Source organism: Numida meleagris, chromosome 7 (assembly GCF_002078875.1).
Source record: "Numida meleagris isolate 19003 breed g44 Domestic line chromosome 7, NumMel1.0, whole genome shotgun sequence".
Classification (NCBI taxonomy): domain Eukaryota; kingdom Metazoa; phylum Chordata; class Aves; order Galliformes; family Numididae; genus Numida; species Numida meleagris.
The window spans coordinates 856,271-879,825 of NC_034415.1; the positions used below are offsets into that span (position 1 = coordinate 856,271).

General features: G+C 41.2%; 1 protein-coding gene and 1 long non-coding RNA gene across 6 annotated transcripts in view; one reads left to right on the forward strand and one right to left on the reverse strand.

Moving 5' to 3' along the window:
• The window catches only part of NTNG1 (netrin G1), a 153,261-nt gene continuing 129,732 nt past the window's right edge, over positions 27-23,555 (forward strand). For 2 of the 5 annotated variants that reach the window (XM_021404544.1, XM_021404543.1), the window contains exons 1-2: positions 31-296; positions 6,407-7,114. In XM_021404544.1, the coding sequence (XP_021260219.1) occupies positions 6,869-7,114 (246 nt within the window). In that variant the 5' untranslated portion in view covers positions 31-296; positions 6,407-6,868. Of the gene's footprint in view, positions 297-6,406; positions 7,115-23,555 lie in introns of all 5 variants that reach the window. The other 3 variants (XM_021404546.1, XM_021404542.1, XM_021404545.1) reach the window with 3 other exon arrangements.
• LOC110402450 overlaps positions 4,863-23,555 on the reverse strand; it is a 55,024-nt gene continuing 36,331 nt past the window's right edge. The window contains exons 7-8 of the long non-coding RNA XR_002441089.1: positions 13,058-13,136; positions 4,863-5,408 (exon numbers count right to left, since the gene is read on the reverse strand). This is a non-coding gene — a long non-coding RNA (uncharacterized LOC110402450). The remainder of the gene's footprint in view (positions 5,409-13,057; positions 13,137-23,555) is intronic.

Here is a 23,555-nt window from a genome sequence, read left to right on the forward strand (position 1 = left end):
CCGCCCCGCCGACAGCCGGAGCAGGGCTGCAGCCCGCCCGCCCCGCCGCCCGTCCGCTCCGCAAACGCGCACCGCCCGCCGCCGCGCAGCGCCAAACTTTAACGCCGACAAGTGCCGGGGACCGGTGCCGGCTCCCGCCCGCTTCGCTCCGCGCGGCCCCCGAGCGTCTCCGGCAACTTTGTCGAGGGACGCCGCCCCCGCACGCCCGCCCGCGGCCCCCCATGCCGCCGCCGAGGGAGCCCCAGCGCGTCCTGGCGCCGCGGCGGCTCCGCGTCGAGGCGAGGGCGACCCGCGCGGTGAGTACCGCCCGCCTCAGCTCCGCGGGGCGCGACGCGGCGGGACGGGACGGAAGGACGGTTCGGGACGGGGACGCGGCCCGGGGCCGTGGAGCGGGGTGGCCCCTTGCCCCGGCGGGGCCGTGGGGAGGATCGGCGCGAGCCGCGCGCCCCCTGCCGCCGGCGCGGCGCGGAGCGCGGAGGCGGCCGGCGGGGCGGGGCCGGGCGGTACCTGCGCGGTGCTCCTCGGAGCCTCCCGCCGCGGAGCTCCGGCCGCGCCGCGCATCGCCGGGCTTTGTAGGGCGCGGCTCGGGCTGAGAGCGCAGGGAGGGGAGCTGCCCGCCGGCCCTCCCGCCCCTCCGCGAGGTCTTTCCTGCGCGGGGAGCGAGGAAAACTGAAAGTAGAATTTGACGAAGGGGAGGCGGCAGGGAAATACCCCGCCGGCCGAGGAGCGGGCAGGTCGCCGGTACTCATCCTGGAAATTGCGAGCCATTTTTCTAACCGTTCTCAAAAAATTATCTAAAGAAACCCCAAATGACGGTGAGCAGCATAGATGAGCTAAATCACATAAAGCAGATGCTTTTGTACTCTCAAAGTTAGTCCGCGCACATCTCTGGCCTCTACCGAATATACTTTTATAGCTCTGCAATCAACTTTTCAATATTGTGGATGTGATGTACCAGGAGCCAACCTCGCTTCTGCTGGCAGAGCCAGGGGGCAAAACTGCCGGTGTGGATGCTTTCACCGAAGGAATAAATCAGCACTTCGCCTAAGGACGATGCACTTTGGGATGGGAAGCGGTGGCCCAGGCAGCCCATCAAAAGGAGAAAAAGCCCAGCAGAACTTTCCCCGGTTTGCTTTTTGGTGGGTTTGAAGTTGTTTGGATTTGGATAAAAATAAAGGTTGATTTCCGGCATTTTTTTTGGAGCCTTACAGGATGTTCACCAGGGAGCTCCCAGCAATTAGCAGCAATGTTCTAGTAGACCCATGGACTTTGCCACCAAATCCCAACCCAGTGACACCGATAAGAAGCGACACCAACTTTCTAGCTACGTATGTAAGATCTGGTATAGCACAGAACAAAGTCAGGGACTGCCAGCCTCCTGGGTTTGTTCCTCTGTGACATGAGGAGCTTAGGATTCCATCAGGCTGCAGAAAGTCATCAGCCCCCACCAGCACTGGCAGACTTGGCAGCCCTGTGCCCACATTCTGCTGCTGGAGAGCACCTGGTACCTGGCTGGGTAAAAAGTAACAACCCAAAGCGCATCCACCCCAAATGCTTGCTTTGGTTCTGCAAGGAAAAACTTGCGGAACAGGCTGACTCTAAGTACGGAGATATTTAAGGCAATAAGCCACAGTTACAAGATCCTAGAGGAAAACCTTAAAGCAGCTACACACAAAGGCTTTTAAATTTAAATAGTGGGAGTGCTTGTGCTCCTTATGCTGAGTGCTGCTGATACCCTGCAAGCAACGGCAGCAGTAGAGCGAAGTGTCACTCAGCAAAGAATGATGTGGGACAACCAAAAGCAATTTCAGTGCAGTGCCGAATCCCAGCTCTTTGGTAGCAGAACTCTGTATTTTGTTTTCCTCATCCAGCGGTTATTGGTACTTTAAATTTCTCCTGAGACAAAGAAATCCTTTTCTGCCAGATAGTTGAATAAGCCAGATAAAAATAGGAGAGAAACTTTGTTGGGAGCAGTGTGCAAGTCCACAGACACTACAGGAATATTTGGAGTATATTTCATCTTATCCAGGTGTGATGGAAAAGGTATAGTGAATTGTTAAACATTGGCTCCCTTTTGGCTTGCATAGATAAATAGTTCTGCATTGAGAAATGGGGCTGAGTTTATTATGTTTAACACTGGAGCTTTATAGGTACTAGGTGCTCGCATTCTTGAGGTGTAGCAAGGTAAAACTGCTCTGCTTCTATTCAGCACTGTGACTTGTGGGTGTGAGGATTAGTGCTGTTAGGTAGTTCCCATTGTTTCCTGAATTCTGAACTAGCATGAAGTAACTAACAATCAGAGTGGACACAAGGGATCTTTCTGCTTGAGCTTCGTTAGATACATTCCTCTGCTGAAGCTGCGATACAAACTTCCCGCAGGGATACAAGCTGGTAGGGATACCAGGTTTTTCCTCCAGAAAAAAAGCGTTCTTCAGATCCCTGCAATGTCAGCCAGCATCCCCCGCACCCGGGAAGGATTTTGACCAGTTTTCCTCACATTGGGGCATGCTTTGTAATAACTGAGTTTGGCTCTTGCTCTTGCACAGTGGCAGTGCACATTTTATTGAATACTTGGGCTGTTTGAGAAGCCGTTGCTGTTATTTTATTGCATTCTTCACATACCACTGTACACGAGAACTGAAGAACCAGGAACCACCTGGCAGCATCTGCACGGCAACTTTTCAGCAGAGACCTGCCGCAGGAGAGGGACTGCAGAGCCTCCAGCTGGCGTCTTTGTGTGGAGGGGATTATTTGGGGCCGGGAATGGATTTTCTGCAATGGAAGGAGGCAGGGGAGGTGCGTTTGCTAACAGCCCCTGACAAGAGCTCAAGTTGTTCACCAGCACTAATCCTGCGAAGATGCAGTTCATCTGGGGTGTGGAGAAGAGGGCATCTGCTCAGGCTGCAAAATTGAAATGCTGCGGGAGGCTTGAGTGGCAGCCTCACCCACTTGGGAAGAGGGTGCACGGGCACCTTCACAGCTAATTTTAGACCGAGGTCAGCTGTTTGCCTTCCTTAAACGTGGGATGCAGCGGATTTGCACCATACACGTTGTCGCCTAAATGTCCTCCTCTTTGCTTACAGAGAGGTGCTCTGGGGGAAGGCAGAGACAGAGAAAGTGGGGTTTGGCACCCAGATGCCTGGGGCATCTGTTATTTTGGATTGCAGAGACTATGGCGCAAAAACTCAAGGCCCTAAATGCTCAGCAGTTCACACTCCCGATGCCCCACAGGGCTCTCTCCAGAAGCAGTGTGCCCCTGAGGTTGGAATGCATTAGCTGTCCTGCAGCACGCCGCTGCCTTGCCCTCCTCCCATACCTGTGTCAGCCCTGTGGGCTGCTGCACTGTGCTGGCAGGCAGGGAACTGGAGGTGCAGAAGGTCAGGCTCTCATATACTGGTTATTTCTGATTTGTTTGATTGCTTCTTGTGAGGTCAAATGTATAGCTATTACTTGAGGGGGGGGCGTAAAAAGTCTTGCTTTGTTACCCAAGCTGGAGGCTTAGAGCTAGAGGCTTAGAGTGGCCGGTGCACTTCAAAACTTCAGAACTGTTGTTCTATTTGTTTTTTACAAAACAGTTCAGTTGTTTTTAGAACTCGCTGACATGTGGAATGCATACAGAGAGTGACTCTGCAGGAATAAATATAAGCAAGATAAACTGTATAGCTCTGTTAGAAAAATCCTGATAGCGCTTAGCATATGATCCTTAATGTGCTTTGGTCAATATCTTTCCCTGTATCAATGGAAGCTCATTAAAAGAAGATATTGCAGACTAACTGAGCCGTGTCTTATTAGTTCTTGCCAAAGCTTGACATTTTTAATATATTAATAATATGTCTGTAATGTAATGGAAAACTATTAATCAGAACTGGTTATATGCCAGAATTTTAAGCTATAATTGGCTGCTTCTTGTCAGGGAGGTCTGTCGTACAGTTCTACATCTGCCTAATACTCAGATGTCTTGCACTCCTCTGCACTTTTTTCTTGTCAGTGCACTAAATTCGATCGATGTTATAGTCTATAATTCTGTGTAACGACCATCATTATGACTCTGGCTTACTTTAATGAGAATTCGTTATATGGGAAGTATTTTAGAACAGCATGTTAAGGTAGCGGCTTGCTTCCCATTATTTCAATCCTATCCAGTCCTCTTTATTTGTAGATCTGCATCTCAGCAGTTATAAAAGGCTATTGGTAACTGAAGGGCTAGCAAGGAAAATATTAAAGAAAACAAATCTATTTTTTCTTAATATAAAAGCTTGCAAGGATAATTAAATCTTGAAATTTCTTGTTTCTACACAGGAACATGATATTCACCAACTGTTCATTCCAGCTATGAACAAGCCTTGTCCAATACAGAGTATGTTTTGAGTTGTCAAAATAAATCTTAAATAACTTGCCAGCTTTGAGTTAGGTCAAGGGACCCTTTCTCTTTGCTCTGCTTTTCTTTTTTTTTTCCCTATCTTTCTTTTTTTTTTTTTTTTCAGGAGAGCAGTTATTTCCTTTCTGTATAATGACTCTGCTAAACTATGGGACTCTTTAGAGTTTTTTCCCTGCAAGTTAGAAAGGACTAGAGGGGAAGAATACAAGGTTGTCTTGGATGTCTTTAAAAGGACATGGGAAATGTTCTTTGAATTAGTGAAATCCAAGATAATAAATAAATATTGCCACTGGAGAAAACAAACAAACAAAAAGCAATATAAGGTTGTTATTAAAGCTATGGTACTTCACAATTTGATTTTTAAAAATATGTAATTTTAATTTAGCCTTAGATACTTCTTCTTCTGTGTCAAATTCAGATTTGAGGCTTAAATATATTTGATCTAGTTGAGAATTGTTATGGCATGAAATTTCAGATATTCTCTTCATATTCTGATAAAATGTATCAGAGTTGTATGGTAACACTTGATAAGACGAATATAATGGAAAATTGCATTTACGTCCATACGGCAATTATTGTAAATTACTTTGCTATGGAAACACAATTCAACCATCTGTTGGCATTTCATACTGTCTGTGGTTTAGCTGAGTTTAAGATGAAGCATTATTTAAATATAGGGAAGCCATTTGTGAATAGCTTTGAAGATAACTGATATCTTTTGAAACTGTGTATTACCAAAGAGCTCACCAAGTCACAGGCTACGTTATGTGGCTTTTGGGTAAATGAAGGTTCAGACGCAGGGCATAATCTAAACTTTGGAATAAGCAAAGTGGGCAACAGAATATGATGACTTACGGTTGTTGATGTCTGCTGAAGGGTTTGCTTAGATTTTATCATCCAGACAAAAAGGATGTAGAACTGCTGTAGCGACCGTCTAAAATCCTCCTCTTGCAGCGTCCGCCTCTTCTGCCACCGACGCCAGCTCTTGAGCTCCTGTCCTTGGCTGGCACGGGTTGGCAACAGGCACGGGCTGAAAGAGATGAGTTGGAGTTTGCAGTCTGGTTTTTGCCAGTCCATGTTTAGAGAACTTAATCCATCTTTGCAGTTTCCCCCACACATTGTTTGTATTTTTACCAAATACATATGTTAAGTCATTGTAATATCACCCTAGGATTTTCTCTGTGTAATAATATGACTGAAGTGACATAAACAGAGGGAATTTCTAGTTGCTGTTTGAAGAGGAGGAAAGAGATGTAGCTGCTATGAAATAAACGTATTTGCTATGAAATAACCCTGAGTATATAGGTAACCCCACTCCCAAAGCTAGGAAAATACAACATCCATACTAGAAGGGGAAAGCATTCTTATAGTAAATGACAAACAACCTATTATCCCTATCAGTAATTTATCAGCACAATCAGCAAAATGCTGTTAAAGAAAAAAAAAAATGAGTAAAGCTCTTCCAATGCCAATGAGAAATTTCAAGGAAATGGCAGTGTGCTTCCAGTATCTTTGTTACTCTTCCAAAAAAGAACGTAAGAAATGTGTAAGACTTTTGGAGCTCACTGAGGTCCTCTTGCCAAGAGACTATCAGCACCCAGTAGCCCTGATACTCATCTCTGTGTCACTTTAGTAATAGAGCCTTCCTGTTATTCTGCTGCACTGTTTGGTTCCCTTCTCCCCCACCTGCCTGGTTAGAACACACAAGCAATGTTTGAGTTCTGCAGTTTGCTCTACGGCAATGCTAGGCTGAAGATACAGATTTGGAAGCAGAAACACGTAATTCACCTGAAACATTATAAATCTGTCTTTCTCAGAGCAGAGTTAAATCTTTCATGTCAAAAATACTTTTCACTTTGAATGATTTTGGTAGTTTGTCTGTTGTAGCACAGCACCCACGGTAAAGGTTATCCATATTATACCAATTTGCTTTATATTGCATCAAAACCTTCAAAATGTCAACATATAATATGTTTTGTAACTCATTGATTCTTGGACAATAACTCTAACTCTTATTGTTTCTAAAAGGGTGCTGTTGCCAGAAGAAAAGAATGATTGATGGGAAACAGACACCAGCCTGTAGACACTCACCCCATTGCTTCAGATACTGACTTATCAGTGCATCTGGGCATCCCCTGTGAGCCGCGAACACGGAGGATCACTCAGGGTTATCGACAGTGTAGCTGAAGACCCACAACTTCACAAATTATTATCTACTGTTGGACATCTTTTACAAGAAGCCCTGACAAATAAGTAATAAGACAAAGGACAAGCTCCACATTGCTGTGAAAGGCTGTCACTGGGGTCTGTGTGGCTTCTACCAAAGTCTTCAACTTAGTAAAGCAAACGCTGTATCCTAATGCCTCACATTTGAGTTGGAACCTATTTTATAAAATATATACATGCATATGTACATATATGTATAATCTATAGACTGAACGTACATCAGTACTGAGCATCCTTACGAAGGTGACCTGAAAGGATTTAGAAATGTATTTGTCAAGATTCCTGTCACTTCACGCCCTCTGGGTCACCGTATCTTCCGTGATGCAGCATTATCCTTCCGTGTGGGGACATTATGATGTGTGTAAGACTCAGATTTACACAGAAGAAGGAAAAGTATGGGATTACATGGCCTGCCAGCCAGAAGCCAGAGACATGATCAAATATGTAAGAGTGACTCTGGATCCCCCAGACATAACATGTGGAGATCCTCCTGAGACTTTCTGTGCAATGGTAAGGCAAGCTTTTCATTTTCATAACAAGTGGGCACATATTTGTGCTAGATGGCTGCAAAGTGGAAGTCCTATAGTGCAGATACAAATATCCAAGAAAATATGCTTTGTGTTCTGAATGTGCTGGTAAACAAAATGCCCAGCAATACCTTAAGCTGGGCAATGCAGTGTTCTGCTGACTGGGACCTAGCTTAACTTGACTTTGTCTGAATTCAGTGTCTCTTTAGGTCAACTTTCAACGAGTTAAAAGACGGCAATATAGAACTCCTAGTGTGTTAACCCCTAACCAGGCACAGTTACCTGGATCACGGAAGACTTACGTGAATTAATTGGTTCTAATGCGATCACCTGAAAGTATCACAGTACTGTATAACTCAGCATAATTTCCAAAGACAATAGACTTACTCGAACTGCAGAGGCTTAAAAAGTGGTGGTGGGAGGTGGGCTGGTGGAGTTTCTTGGGCAAGCCCACACTGGCATAGACAGTGTTATTGGAAGCTGGGTACTCCAGGCAGCAGGTACGCACACTTGTGTGCATGGGAAGCATAAGAAACACTTTCAGACAGGGGCCACGTGTGACCGAGAGCTATTCTCTTTAACTGAAACTGCAGGTATTTGGGCCAATCAAAAGAGACTAACGAAATGCTCCTTACTTTAGATGGTCCTAAAATTAGAGACTGGTTTTGGAAATGTTCGGCTTGGTAAATAGTTGTACAGGTATCAGAAACATATGTATATATACACATAAATATGTATGTGCATATATACACACACATAGACACTTATATGTATTAATAAAGCACTGGAAATTTATATCACATTACCTAGATAATTTAAATTTGAAAAAACAATGAGTTCTGGTAGGTGAGCTTATCATAGCTGGGAATAGCCTACAAGCCATTTGTTTGCCTGTGTACAAATCATCACTGCTGTGTGACAGAATCCCCACAGGAAGGAAATTTGCTTTTAAACGCCTTATGGTATCATTTGCAACCACAACTGTTCTGTAAGGAGTTCAGGTCCAACCACACATACATTTAGGGCATTATGTGCGTGCATACAGCTGCTTCCCACGTACATTATGGTAATAGCCACGTGATAAATTGTGGAGCTACATGAATAAATTACATTCACTGTGAATATTTGACTGCACCACTTGCTTTCTGCCCGCTAGTCCATCTCTGCTGACACAGCTTTGACACTCTAAACCTCCAAGCAACTTCTAGCAACCACTGTTTAAAATCAAGTAAATGCAATGTGCCCTGCGTAGTATGTTTGTATGGGTCTTTTTTGTCCAAGCTGTGATATGTATTTTCTCCCTCAAAAATTGAAATAGATGGAATGGAGTCCTCAGTCAGTGACATTTAGTAACTCTAGTATGTAGTAAATAAGAAAACTTGTCTTCTGATGCAGTCCACTGCTCAAGAAGACTTGTTTCTTCCTTTTAGTACGGATAAACGTTGCAGCAGTTCCCATACTAAGTGATTTTTTTCTTTAATTTCTGAATGCCTTGGCTATCACTTGACTCGTTAGTTGGAACAGAGATGATTAAAAATAATAAACAATATTTTGATTAAAGTATTAAAGATAGTGCCAGAAATCCCCCTGTAAATATTTGACCTAGCAAGTCCTTAGCTGCAATGATGGGGGTATGAAAGTTTGTTCGGGAATCACCTAAGGTGACAGATGGAACACAATTGTTTCGTGAGTGCTTAAGATGCAGAAGGCTGACAGAATCCTAACAAAGGGAACAGAAAAAAAAAAAGGAAGAACTGGGATGGGGAAGGGGGTAGGGGAAGAAAGAGAGAGAGTGCGCAATGAAATAATGTATTTAGTGATGTGAGCTGAGAAGGACTGACTGCAACATGATAAATGGTTGTATATGCTTTCAGTATAGATGTATATTGAACTCTGTATGAACATATGCATGGGTAATGGCCTGACTTAGTTGAAACGTTATGAAAATGATGGAAATAGTTGATGTTCCTGAGGTATTTTATCCAGCAGCAAAGAACTCCCTTCCCTAAAAAAATGCTCCATGTCCATCTGTACTATATCTATTTATATATCATTCAAAACAAGGTTTTACATATTTGTAGGGTTGAGCCTTGGCATTTCCTAATGAGCAGATCTTTTATTTTTGTGTTCATTTTTATTTTTAGAAAATGAGTTAAGAAAATAGCACTGTCATACTATGAGGAGGTGGGCAGTGGAAAAAGTGTGCATTTCTGTTAGGCGTGCTCTTGTACTTAAAGCAAATCCTGAATTTGAAATGGCAGAGATTTAAACGTTTCTTTCCAGCATAGCAAAATGCTGAACAAACTTATAAAAATGTTTGTTTTTATTGCTGTGAATATTGGGTATTAGGGTACTAAAGCTGTGTAGCAGTTTTTTGTTATTCAAATCAGGTTAATGCTCAACTGCCTTCTCTTTATTCCTTGGAGATAAGGATCCTTTCAGATATTCTAAGAAAAGAAATGGTACCGAAAAAGCCAAGCCTGCTTCTGCAGGAGCAGAAAGAAGTCGAATCAATCATCTGTTTTATTGCTGTATCCATTCTCTGGTCAGCCTAAATTTTCTGTTCACCACAAATTATACTGACTAAGGAGCTAACTGTTGAGTCCATGTCAATTATCAGCATGGCATAGATGAGATCACTAAACAACAACCAGACTGAGGGATTCATCCGACTCCATTTGGAAGATCATGATAAAATCAAAGCAAGTCAGTGAGAGAGTCATGGCAAGAATCTGCAACAGTATACGATGTAATCATGCACTGCAATGCATGCAATCATGTAACAAAGAAGTAATTTTATCTCCACAACCGAAGAGGACATGAGAAGTAGGGGCTCTGGATTCCAGCCAGGAAGCTAAGAACCAGGAAAGCCTGTTAAAGGTCAGACTGGGCAGTAGTGGAATGGGTTGCTCCAGCAGAGCCCACCACCTCTGGTAGGGGCCTGTCAGCATGTCTTTAAGAACAAGTTTATCAGAAGGCTGCCAGGGGGACTGAGGCATCGAGCATGGAAAATAAAATGGGTAGTTAATAGTAAAATTAGCCTTGTACATATTTCTGCATATTCTCCATGCAATTAAGTGGTCTTATGAGTGCATTACGTTTTTTTTATTCAGTGCTTAGCTAATAGACCAAATAGCAAGTTTTGGCATGGGCAGATTGGTTACAAAATGCGAACACACTCTTCTAGTTGGTAACTAACACTCACTGTTCTTAAGTACCTTTGAGCCATCCCTCCAGGACAGCATCTGTAGGTATTCTAGGGAGCAAGCAGTAGGAAAACTATCCCACAATTGCTTTCATGCAATCTGTTCTGAGAATAACATTATAGTTTCTGGTGACATTCAGTATTGACAACTCATGAGATTATTCTGAAACCTCAAGCCCCTGGAGTCCTATGATTAAGAGAGATTCTCCGCTTTCATTTAAAATACCGTCTTTATTTTCATAGTCCTTCTGGTGGCAAAGAAAAGTTTGAAAATGAAACTGAGAAGCTCAAAAAGTGAAAGAGCCCTCAGAGTTATTCGTTGTTTAAAATTTCATCATTTTTAAAGTCAGACAGGATTTTTAGGGCTTGGGAAAGGATTTTGCTTGAGAAGAGAGCCATGAAAAAAATTATGAAGAAATAAATGGCTTAGAGCAGTTAACATTTGCCGTTTCTGGCCATAGAGTTGTGTCAGTAAGGAGGAGGTGACAACATCCTTCCCCAAGGGGTAACACTCCTTCCCTGCAGAAAGGGCTGACTGGTAACTTCTGTCTACCCTGTACATTTTAAAGCAATCTCTAGCGTCCTGAGATGTGTATGGTGGCAGACGTGCATTTGCTTTCAGTGGCATTTCTGCAAGGATACTTGACTGTCCTTTGTCAGCCACAGTGCTGGATGATCATTGCATTTGAGATAGTCTGGCCATTGTTTCTATAATTCATGAATTTTGAGCATCTGGCATCAGTAACAGTGTATCTGGTACAGTACAGTGAGATTTAGTTGGCCTGGGAGAAGAGAGAGAGAAGGGGAGGAGAGAAGAGAAAGGAGCGACTTCCTATTTTCAAAATTCACTTTGCAAAGCAAAATTTTAAGTACCTGAAGGTGCTAGTCCTCATGGCACTGCAGCATTTCAGTTTACAAAACATACCTGCTTTGAATCCCCAGGAATAAATAACAGTTGGTGAAATCCTTTAACTCCTTAATTGTAAACACTTGTTAAAATTTCACAACATTCCGTACACTTATGGAAAGAAGAAAACGTTATCTTTTTCATGACTGGAACCATCCTTTGTCCTACAAAAATGCTGTATAGGTTGCATCTGAACTATTTCTTTTTAAAAAACTCATCAGCTGTACCCCAGTGCAACTGCCGGGAGCCACCTACAATGATGAGCGTGATCAGGAGCAGGAGTGAGAGCCCCAAAACAAGCATCCCTTCCCACGGCAAGCTCCCACATTGCTGCAAGCTTTGCATGGCATTTGCAGGTGCCTCGACCCCAGGGTCAGTAGGCACAGCAGGAGCTGCAGTGCAGCTCTCTGAGCTGCTAGCACTTGGCAGCTGCCTGCTGCCTCTTGCAGGGGCTACCTGCTTTGCTAAAATCTAACCTTTGTCACCAACTTTGCATTTAATTTGCCAGTCTTAATAATGTAAATTCTTCACAAACCTCACCAGGAGACTCCTAGTGGCTACAACTGTAATTTGCAAAGTGGAGATGGATCTTTGTTATGAACCGTCATTTACAATCGAAATGGTGACACAAGAACACACTTTTCTGCTTATGTTTAGGTACCTAGCTATCATAACACAATCCAACATCCCAACAGCTAAAAAATGATGAAATTATCTGCAATTATCTGCTGCCTGCAGCCAACTTTCTTCATAGGTTAAACAGAAGCTTGAAAAGAAGCCTACAGACAGAAGTCATGTCCGCCTGTACAATTTATAGAGCAGAAATGCTGATGATAGTAGAAATGTGAGCCCTCAAGTGTTACTCTGTATTTCATAGCCAATCAAAACTAAATTAAGAAACAAAGATTATTAAAAGTCTTCTGTACGTGTAATTCTGGCACAATATTATGAGGTGGACTTTACATTTTTCCCTGTGAGACATTGAACATCGTTAATATAGCATTTCTTTCATTACAAGTAGGCTCATATTCCTTGAAAAAGGGAAAATATTCTTGAATAGTTAATGATACCATTATTATGTTTACTGAAATAATTAAATGATCAGATACTATTTTGAGTAACATATAAATCAAAATGTTAAATAAAAACGTATTTTTGGAAACATTCTGGCACACATGCATTCTTGGGTAAGACATTTTAAACAAGCATTAAGTAATGCTGTTAAGGGATGCCAATAAGAAAAAAGCATTTTCTTTTATTGCCTGAATACAGAGAAAGAATACCTCACTGTAGTTCCATTTGTGTAACCTTATTAATTAGCATATAGGATAACGGAACCATGGAGTTAAAGATGAGGCTATTATTACTGCCTTGTTTAATGTGAGTTTTCATGGTTGTATATTTTAAAGGTATGCACAGACCTGAACGCTTTTACAGACCTGCATCCATTCTTTTTAGACTCTTTTGAGTAATTAATAGAAATATTAATTTGTTGTTGTTGGGAATAACCTCATCTTTCAGGGAGCACAATTTTTTATTTTGGCATTTTCTCTCAAGTTAATAGATATTTCATTTCATTTCTAGTATAACAAGATGTATTTGAGGAGCTGAAGGCACCCCTGATCTTTCCCTTCCCCTACTCTGCCATCGCTATTCACATCAGAGGACCACCTCAGTCCTTTTATTATTGTCTTTGTCCAGAGCATGTGGCAGGAATGAGAAAGCAGCAAGAAGAAAGCACCATGGCTTTTGCTTCTCCCTCCCTCTATCCCAGGTTCCTTCTCACTGACCAACACAGAGGAGAAATAGCATACCTGTCTGTGCCTTCTGAAACTCTGTGTCCACAGAAACTTCAAAGGTCTTTGGTTCCTCAAATCTCTTAAGAAAGGAGTTCTTGGTTTCATAAAGGAGATAAATAAATAAATAAATAAATAAATAAATAAATAAAGCTAATGACAGCAGAAAAAAATGCTAAAATGCATTTTCTTTCAATTGGAACCAATCTAAAAATTACTAATTTCCCATAAATCAAAACTAAAGATTGTCAGAAAAACAAATTTGCATTATATGAATTAACACACAACAAAATTCCCCAGTAAATTATTAACAAAACTCTGTCCAGCTTCCTCAGTTACACCTTACAAACTGTAATGTTTTCAAACCTTGAGCGAAGCAAAAGCATACTCCCTTAAGAGCTGGGTACCTAATCAAGGCCGAGAGCTTCAGTTTCTTTTCCATTGCAAAATAAAGGCACATATCAACACAACATCTAAGTGCATTATTTTAACAAGATGCACGTTTTATACATGCATATCACAGAAGCTGCCTCACTGTTGCTTTTAACACGGTCCTTATTCCATTTGGTCAATTATCTCATTTTTCTTTGTTTTCCTGAAGTTAGCTGGAAATACCAGACATTTGTAGCTAATGCAATGATCAATAAATGGTTATTGTAATAATAGCTGATCGTAGAAAGCAAAGAATTATAATGTGTCAAGTAAAATTTCCTCAGTAATAGTGATTTTTTTGGGGCTTCTGTCACCTGGTGACAGCTGTGCAACACACATATTTGAAAGAAACATGGCTGGGAGGGCACAGCTTCTATTAGCCGGTTAGTGAGGATTGTGCCACGACCAAAATAACTCAGTTATGATTTAATTTCAGATATTTTTAAAACTATTTCAGAGACCTTTTCTCTTAAACACTTAACACCTGTCCGTGCAAATTTGCAAATGAGCAATTCTCAACAGCTGGTGGCAGGAGAGGCTGTCACCACTCACCAACAAAATGGCGGCTCTGCCCCCAGACCCTCTCACCCACAGCCGCCCTGAGGCGAACTTCTCCCTGTACCTGAGCTGACACTGCCCCGCCCCAAGCACCCAAACACCCCAGTCCACAGGCACCTTTAATGCTGCCTTCTGCAGTAAAATAATACTATTTTATACATAAAACCTTTACTTAGTGGCATGTTATTTGTACCTCTCGCTGTGAGGCAGAAGCAGCCTCGAGCCGCAGCCCGCTGAGGGGGTCTCCTCACAGGAACCACGAGGGCGGTTCCCCGTGCCACCTCAGGGCCAGGGGAGCCGGCACGCTGCCCCCTGCTCACTGCAAACGCCTAACGGCCGCTTCCTTCAAGGTGAGTAAACCTGAGTTATCTGCCAGCACGGCCACCTCAGCTCTCTGATGGCACTGTGTTGTTGGTGGGGCCGTCAGGAGGCGTGGTGTGGGATGGTGCTGGGGGACACGCACAGGCCCCGGGGAAGCTGTTGGAGCACCAGTCTTCGCAGGCCCTGTCCCGTTCTGAAGGAACGCACAGCCAGCATGGCCTTGGTTGGCCTCCAGCTGTGGGGGGCAGAGCTCAGGCTGCAAATTTTGGATTTACTCAGCAGAACTTAGCACAGCTAGTTTTATGCTGTTCATATTTGTCCAAATTAAATGGACAAACATTATTTTTCCTTCCTCATTTAGTATCTGTACTTCTCCAAACCCCAGAGCTTTGCTTCCCTTTCTTGCAGGTCTCATATTTTGTAACTGCTAAGGAACACCGGAAATCAAATGCAAGTTCCTGAGGCACTTCCATGTACAGTTTCTGTTTGTAAGCTTTGTGGTTGAAACCACACCAAGTGAACTCAGCTGAGAGTCCTGCAAAGCCTGTGTAAGGTCAGAACCACTATCCTCATTAGTGTGTGCTCCTGTAGTCCTTCAAGAAAGTGGAAGGCAGTAAGTAATTTTCCACATAGTGATTTTAATGTTTAGACGTTCACATTATTTATGAAGCAGCTAGTCCTATATACAGCCTAAGTTGTCCCCATGCAAACATGTAAGCACACAGTAATGTGTCAGAGCATTCAAGAAACAGTATGCCCAGACTAAGATGAAAGTCAGGCAGTCTCATTCCTTCTGCTGTGTACCATGGAACAAACATAGAGAAATCCAGCCAAGTATTAGCAGACCCTGTTGACAGAGTATGGAACTTATCCATCTCCTTATGCAAAGAAGAAAACTTGTAATTTGTTTTTATTCATTAAGTTTAGAAATTGCTGAATATGTGAGAGCTGCTGAATTCTAGTACAAGTATGTCTGCTGTTTTATTTTTAAACAATAGTGATACTGTTTTGCCAAAGCTGAAATTTCTAATACAAAAAAAAATGCATACCTATTTGGCAATAATTATAAACAGGTAAGAGATCTGTTAGAGCAAATATCTCCTGACTTTGTTTAAGGCCTATAAATACTGTCTGGATCTCAAAAGTAAAAAAAAAAATCTTAGATACTATTAATGTCATAGTGTGCCAGTCCCTTTATACACTTATCTCACTAGTGGACAAGTAGTGAGTAGTGTTGTGCTTGTAGAAACAGTGGCTATCAATATAGAATCATAGAATCACCAAGGCTGGAAAAGACCTACAAGATCATCCAGTCCAACCGTCCACCTGTCACCAGTAGTTCTCACTAAACCATGTCCCTCAACACAACGTCTCAACGTTTCTTGAACACCTCCAGGGTCGGTGACTCCACCACCTCCCTGAGCAGCCCATTCCAGCGCCTGACCACTCTTTTGGAAAAGTAGTATTTCCTAACATCCAGCCTGAATCTCCCCTGGCATAACAACTTGAGGCCATTCCCTCTAGACCTATCACTAGTTACACGAGAGAAGAGGCCGACTCCCAGCTCACTGCAACCTCCCTTCAGGCAGTTACAGAGAGCGCCTGAGGTCTCCCCCGAGCCTCCTCTTCTCCAGACTGAACAATCCCAGCTCCCTCAGCTGCTCCTCATAAGGCCTGTGCTCCAGACTCCTCACCAGCTTTGTTGCCCTTCTCTGGACACGCTCTAGGGCCTCAATGTCTATCTTGCAGTGAGGGGAATATACATCTTACATAGAGAATTTTATGTTTTCATGGGTCATTTGCAGGGACATCATCTTAATCTACAAAGCTAGGTGTAGTTGAAGACATGAAAACACTTGGCATTGAGCTAGCTTGGCAATGCCCGTATGTGATTTCACATAGCTTTGACGGTTGCTATATCATATTTTCTGTAAAATGGCTTTAGATCTTAACTTCTAAGTCTTTATGCAGATTGTTTATGTGGAATTTAAGAATAAAAAGGAGGAAAGAAAAGGGTCCAAATGAATTTTAATGGTATTTATTGCCAGAAAGAAATTTTGCTATCTCAGAGATATTTTATGTCATGGTTTAGCCTTGAGAGAATTTTTTTATAGCCAAGTAGTTGTAAAACCTTTAAAAGAGGACACTATTATGATGAGTGGAGTAGTTTCTTACATGTACATGCTCTCTTTCCAGCATCCTTGTGCATTTGAGATTGTTTTGGGGTTTTTTGCGTGTAAAGCTGTCAGGAGCCATCATTTTAACTCATCCATTTGATTTTTACCATCTACACCTGCTCAAAGGCTCCTTCCTCCAGTAAAACTAGAAACAGAACTTCTTGTGAGTGACATTTTTACATACAAATTACTGGAAAAAAAAAAAGTAGCAAACAATTACACAAACATCCTCATCTTTGAAAAACAATAGTGTGAATAGCTATAGAAAAGAGTACAGAATGTAATTTTTCTGACTGCTAAAACAAATCTTTCTACATGTTCTATTTTTCCCCTCTATTTTTATCTCAGCCTTCCAGACTTTGACATGCCTCCTGGCTTCCTTGACCATATGGAACTGCCAAGCAGTTTGAATACTATAGGGATAGCCTGCAGAAATATCCTAGCAAGGTGTCTCACTTGCAAGAGTTTGCTCAAACTTCCAGAAGCATTAAGTAGTAGGTTTAAGGGGTTCATGCATAGTAGCTTTCCTTGCTAAAATTTTGGTGTAAATTTATGTCAGCACTTTTCATGCACACACAGAGGGGGAAAAGAAAGAAAAAAAAAAAAAGAATAAGTAAAAGAAGGGTTAAGAACGTAAAAGTTTGATGGTGTCTGAAGCACTAGCAGATTTTTAAAAATATATATATCCTTCAATAACTAAAAAGCAGTTATAGGTGAATCATGATGTATATTTCATGCTTAAGAATCAGTATATGATTTTTCACGAACAGGACTTAAAATACAATCTTCCATTCAAATTGATACACTCCCAAAGAGTTTCTCCTGACAGCAATGAATCATGCGCAAATACTGCTTCCTTAGTGGTGTGTTTCAATCCTCTGTACTGGAAAATCTGAAACTCTTGAGTAAAATACAAAATTAGTGGTATACCTCTATCTTTTTAACTCTTTATTGTCAGAAGCAATTTCACTAAAGTTCATTCATTTTCCAACCTTTTCAGTTGTACTTCACCCTTCTGAGCTTTACTGCCTCTGGTGACAGGACAGGATTTGGCTAATGGAATTATTTTTTTCCCTCCTTAGATTCAGTTTTGGCAACTGTGGGGCATGCAAGAATGCTCTGAAAGTGTATTCTAGGCTTTGCATATTAAATTATATTATTTTAGCTTCATTCATATCATATTTGTAAATAATTAAAAAGGCCAGAAGACTATCACTGAATAATCTTCCCATAGTTCTCCATACTTGCAGTATCATCAGTTTTAGCACTGAACAGTAGCAGCGTGTCATCATTTATGTACCTTGGGTTTTACATGTTTAAAGGCAAGCTTAAGAACAAAAGTTCAGCAGTTTTCTTCTTTGTGGGGAGGATGGAAGGGAAAGGAACTTTTAAAAAAAATAGAAGTGTGTGACTTTTTTATCATTAACTAATGGACAAATTATGGATGTCTGAAAATCTCAGAAATTTTATTTTTTTAAGCCACATTCCAGTTTCCCTTCCCTGTGGGCCAGACCATCTCTCTGGCATTGCTGAAGTGGAGGCTCTTGAAAATGGTGGAGAAAAGGAATACCAAAGAGTGAAATGGGTAGTTACCACAAAGAACGCTACTGTCTTCCTTCCTCATGCCAACATAGCTGGATCCCTGTGAATCCACTATGGGCTCTAGAGCTTGAAAAGAAGCTAGAGCTGATTCGTTCATTTTTACTTCAGCTCCTGCTACCCTTTTTTGGGCAACACAGTCTCTTAAAATGGTACAGATCTATAGAAACCTCAGTTGAAGACAGGTGAATGATCTTTGCAATCCTTTTAGAGAACTATTTGAAGTGTTAAGGTTAATGAGGTCAGCAATAGGATAGGAGAAGTATGAGCTGAAATGAGCATTGTTTTAAGAGGACTTCTGCATACTACTGCTTGTCTTAGGCACAGCCTCCAAGCGTATATGCATTGCAAGAGTCCAGAAAAAGCAGCCACAGCTTTTTAACAAGCAGTGTGTAAATCTTCTGATCAATAATAATGTGACCAAGAATTTGGAGTGAATATCATTCTGGTGATTTCATCATGTCAAATGCCTAATGCTGGTAAGTGATGCATTTGGAATAATAAAATCTTGCATAAGATCAGAAACAAAACTCAGCAACAGCAGGCCCCCGCTGAATTTAGCCTTCACCTCAGTTGTGGGGTTTTTTTTTTTGTTTTGTTCCACCATCCCATTTGCCATCCTCAAGGTCATTAAACCCATGCACCGTTGCTGGCATCTTCATCCTGCCAGACCAGTTTCTTTTGATACCCCAAGAGGAGATCTTTGAGGATTCTTGGGCAAGTATTAGTTTGCAGAAGAATTTTGCATTTCTTCATGTAAGAAATGCTTGTATGATTGCAACAGTATTGTCTTAAGTATTGTTAGAAGACATTTTTTTTTTATCTTGGTGTAAGCCACTTTCCAAGTAGTTTTTTTTTAATTTTCTTTTTGTTAATTGGATGTGTAAAGGTCACAGAACTGAAATTGTAAAAAGAAAATCTAATGTTAACCTATAGTTGATTTATGAAATGATAGTCAATTCATTGAGTTTGCGAATGTAACATACACCACTAATAATCACTTGGAGCTGATTTAACACCATATTCTACTGGAGTGTTAGGAAGAAGCCAAGGACTTGTAACAATCAGTCATTTGTAGTGACATTTTTATTACTCTCAGAAATGCTGCACTTTAATTGTCTCCCTGCTTCAAATCAACTGCTTAGTTTGCTCTAACACCAGGTTTTTTGTTTAGTTGCTTTTTTTTCCTCTCTCCTCTATGGTATTCATTGCCCTTGCTATTGGGATCCTCTACTTTGTATGTTCCTAGCACGATAGGTGCTAACAGGAACAGGACCAGAGCCCCTATCCATGTCCTCTAATTTAAGAGTGAAAATGCTATATTGATTCCGAGTCACATTTTTATGGAGTTCACACTAAATTCTTCATAGTCTTGTATCCCAGGCAATTCCCCCTTGATTCACTAGGATTGAACTGAGAGAAAATCCATCAAAAAAAAAAATCTTTTTTTCCAACTATTATGAAGTTTGCAAGAGGCTGTCCAACAGAGAAATGGCTTTGCTTTCAACAATAAAAAAAAAAAAACCTGCAAGCTCTTAATTTAGTAGCAATGTTTCTAGTGCTCTAGCATCTTCAGCATGCCTCCAACTGATGAACTGAAGCACAGCTATAAATAGCAATGATGTCTTAGTCAGCTTGTGATAAAAAGGTTTCTTTTTCGTATTTCCTGAAAGGACATATAGTAAAACATCCCTTATCTCATTTGTGCTGCATTCATAGATTTATCTGTTTGGTGGATTACTGAATTACAAGACTGATTTGTTGCCAGCTGGTTCACAACAAACAGCTCAGCAAACAGAAAAAATGTGGCCCTGGGATTGTATCATATGATTGGCACCCTAAAGTGTAGCAATTGTGTTAAGTTCTCAGTTTTATGGTTCAGGACTTTGGGGTGATCTTCCCTTTCGAGTCAGAAAAAGTGATTTTTCAATCATTGCAGTCTGGGGAGCATTCAGTAATTCAAATGTATTTCCACATTTTCTGCCTGTGACACTGCATGCCAGGCTTAGTTGCAGGGCGCAGAGCTGATGAGCAGGGCATAACGCAGAGTACAGCGTGTGTTTTCCTGCTCTCAGACCACCACAGTTACAGACAGTGGGACTCAACATTCAGTCCAGTACCTTGCAGCCGAACCACAGCCTGGAAATTCTCCTGCTCTGACCTGTAGTCACTGTGCATCTCCCACGCATCTAAATGATGAGGCCAGCCTCTCCTTGCATTGCAAATCATTAGGAATTCCATTCCACAGTCAGGCTGCTCTTTCACCACTCTGTACCTGATAACTAAGAAGTTGTCCAAAGAGCAAATGGCTGTGTTAGATTGGGTCTACTTGCTCTGTATTTTAAGAAAATACCTGTCAGAAAAGCATTAGGTTTCACAAATCTCCATTTTTGGGATCTGATGCAACGACAAAGAGGAGGAACATGACAGCAGCTGAGACGGTACGGCTGGTCTGCACACTACGGTGTTTTAATGGAACAGATGGAATCTGTTCTGAATTCTGAATCAGGAATGTATTCAGGCAGAATAGTGATTGGAGAAAAAGAGTTAATTTTCAGGGCTTGCATGCCTTCAGGTTTGTTTGCTTGAGAATATTTTTAGAAGGTAATATTAGATGCTAAGGGAAAGTTACAGTGAGGCTTGTGACTAATGGATAAGATGCAGTGTGCTCTGTGATGCTGTTAGAAAAATGCTGATGCAGTTAACTTATATCAGAGAGAGAATAATAGCACCACTGTTTTTTTTTAAAAAAAGGAAAAAATATATTTTGTAAAGTTTTCCAAGATCCTGCCTCGCTATCATTTTGGAGGTTGTTTCTAACTAATAGCCACACAAATAATTGCAGATTACAATGTCGTACAACTCCATTAACGAGGTGAAGGAAAAATAGCAACATTTTCATTTTAATGAGATGTCAACTCTCTCCTCCTCTGTACCATGCATCTTAATGTACCTTGCTGTCTGCACTGACTTGGGGCTCCAAGGCTTTGTCATTTCTTGGCAATTCCTTCCTCTAATTTCTTCTGACACATGGTGCTTAAATCCACAAGAAATGTGAGGTGAGGCAGAGAGGAATCCTGCAGACTGCTGCACCATAAGAAGAGCACTCATTTGCATTATTCATTAGATAAAGGCACTGATTTGCATCTCATTTTAGTCGTCTCCATTTCCAGGCAGAGGATGTAGAGAATTCTCAGAGTTGCTAAATTTTTATGATATAAACAGCATTCATTTGGGATTAAGTCTCCATTCTCTGGTGCTCTGCATTGTCCCACACTTATCTTAAATACCTACACAACTGACATCCTTTTGTTCCTTTTGTAACAAACTGTAGCTATTCATTGCATTGTAAAAATGCACTGATTTGTTTCTCATCACAATTTCGTAAGTATTTTTATCAAAGGCATAACTCTCTACTTGGTCACTATTTGCAACGTTCTTATTACAATCTGTTTCCTGTTTTTCTAAGGTTATGGTTCAAACAAAAGCTTGCAAAATCACTGCAGTGATGACGTGTAATCTGGTGGTATCTGTAATATTTGCCAGCCGATACTGTTAAGCACTAAGCTTTTAGGAATTCTTTTTAGGCTTCTTTTTAAATGAAATGTTAATGCAAAGTTATGAAGGAGTGGCTCCGGATAACTTTCAGTGCTGTTTTCATCTTGTCTAAGCTTTATGAACTCGTTCATATTATTAATATTTGATTCGATTATTATGATTGATTTGATTATTAATATTTGATTCAGAAAAGCTATACCATAAAGAGGAGGAGATAACACTCTTTTGTCTGCAGGACATTGTCTGTGAGGCTTTTTTGTTTGTTGTTGTTGTGGTGTGGGGGGGTCTTTTGCCGCTATTAAACACTTTCATCCTGTTATTAAACACATAAAACATAAAATCTTTCTTGGGAAGTTAGGAATTTCAGAAAACAAGCAGGTATCACTGTTATATGCTTTTTAAGAAAATATAAGCAATAAACACTTTGCTACTGAAATAAAGAGCTATTCCCTTAGACATCATTCATCTGCTAGGACAGCAAGCAGCTGAAACAAATGGTGGATTATTCTGATTGTCAGAACCCTGAGTTAAGCTTCGTGCTTCACTGCGCCTGGTGCTGTACAAAAATAAAGACCTTGTCCCTGTTTTAAATATCTTACAGTATAACTGAAATTGAAAATAAGCAAAAAAAAAATATCAGAGATCAGAAGGCAGCCTGTAGCAAAATGAGGAGATGAGTTTGATTGCGCTGCCTTTTTTTTTTTTTTCTTTTTTTTAATTACAGTGCTGTACAACTGGTGCTCCCTCTGGCTTTCTGTAGTTGTCTGGTGTCACAGTAGGCAAATTCATTTGGGGATGGGATTAGAAGGTAGAAAAGAACCTGAGAAGACACTTCATATGAAAGTAGCTTTATGGCAGAAGACAAGATGCAAATGGCATATAAAGATGACACTGGTTTATCCTACAAGTAACTAATGTGCAACTTAATTAAAATAGAGTTTGCCGCAAGTTAGCGACACACTTGCATCTAAACAAATCACCTAGGTAATGCCCTGATTGTACTAACAGCAGTTGTTGTCAGTGGCAGAAGTTGCCATGTGGCTTTTTTTCTCTACCCAGGTCAAAATATGGTTGGGAAGAAGCTTAAATACATAGACACAAACAAGGAATTAACCGATCTGGCTTTCATCCAACCCCCAACGTTCATATATGTCCAATGGTCTGTCCACTCTCTGGCAATGTGGGGTAGCTAGCCAGATTTTTCCAGAACATACAGAATCAAGTGTCGTAGCACTGGAGGACAAACAAAGGCATCTGGCACTCAGCCGCACTGCACAGACACCACTCGCTCTGTGAAACATGCATGGATTATGTCCGGGCAGTTTGTGAAAGAAAAAAAGAGGATATCCTGAATGCAAAATAGGCAAACAGTGCAAATGAAGCAAGATCCAGTTCTGCACAAAGGGAAGTCAGGTTCAACCCCACATAGCACTTAACACATGACTAGGAACAGGCTAACTTCCACTAACTGCAGTGAAGATGGGGAGAGTCTACTAAAGTTTGTTCAACTTGTGTTTTTTTTAAGCTATACTATAAATCTTTTAGTCTCGCAACCAAGATGTTACTTCACATTTTATTCCAGTATCAGGATCTTGTCCATTTACCATCAGTCTGAAAACAATCATTAAACACTGCAGAAGCTACTAAGTGCTATTCTTTACTACAGGGTCTGGTAGTACTGCTGCTCTTAAGGATCTTTTAGTATTTCTATTTCAAACTTTGTGTGATGCTTTTCTAGGTTGCATCAGACTGAAGCACAGCAGAAATGTTGCAATGTTAAATAGCTACTAACTGCAACAAAATCATCCAAAATACAAGGTACTGCCAGTTTAAATTATATTATCTTGTTATGCTTTCTGCTTTGAAAAATA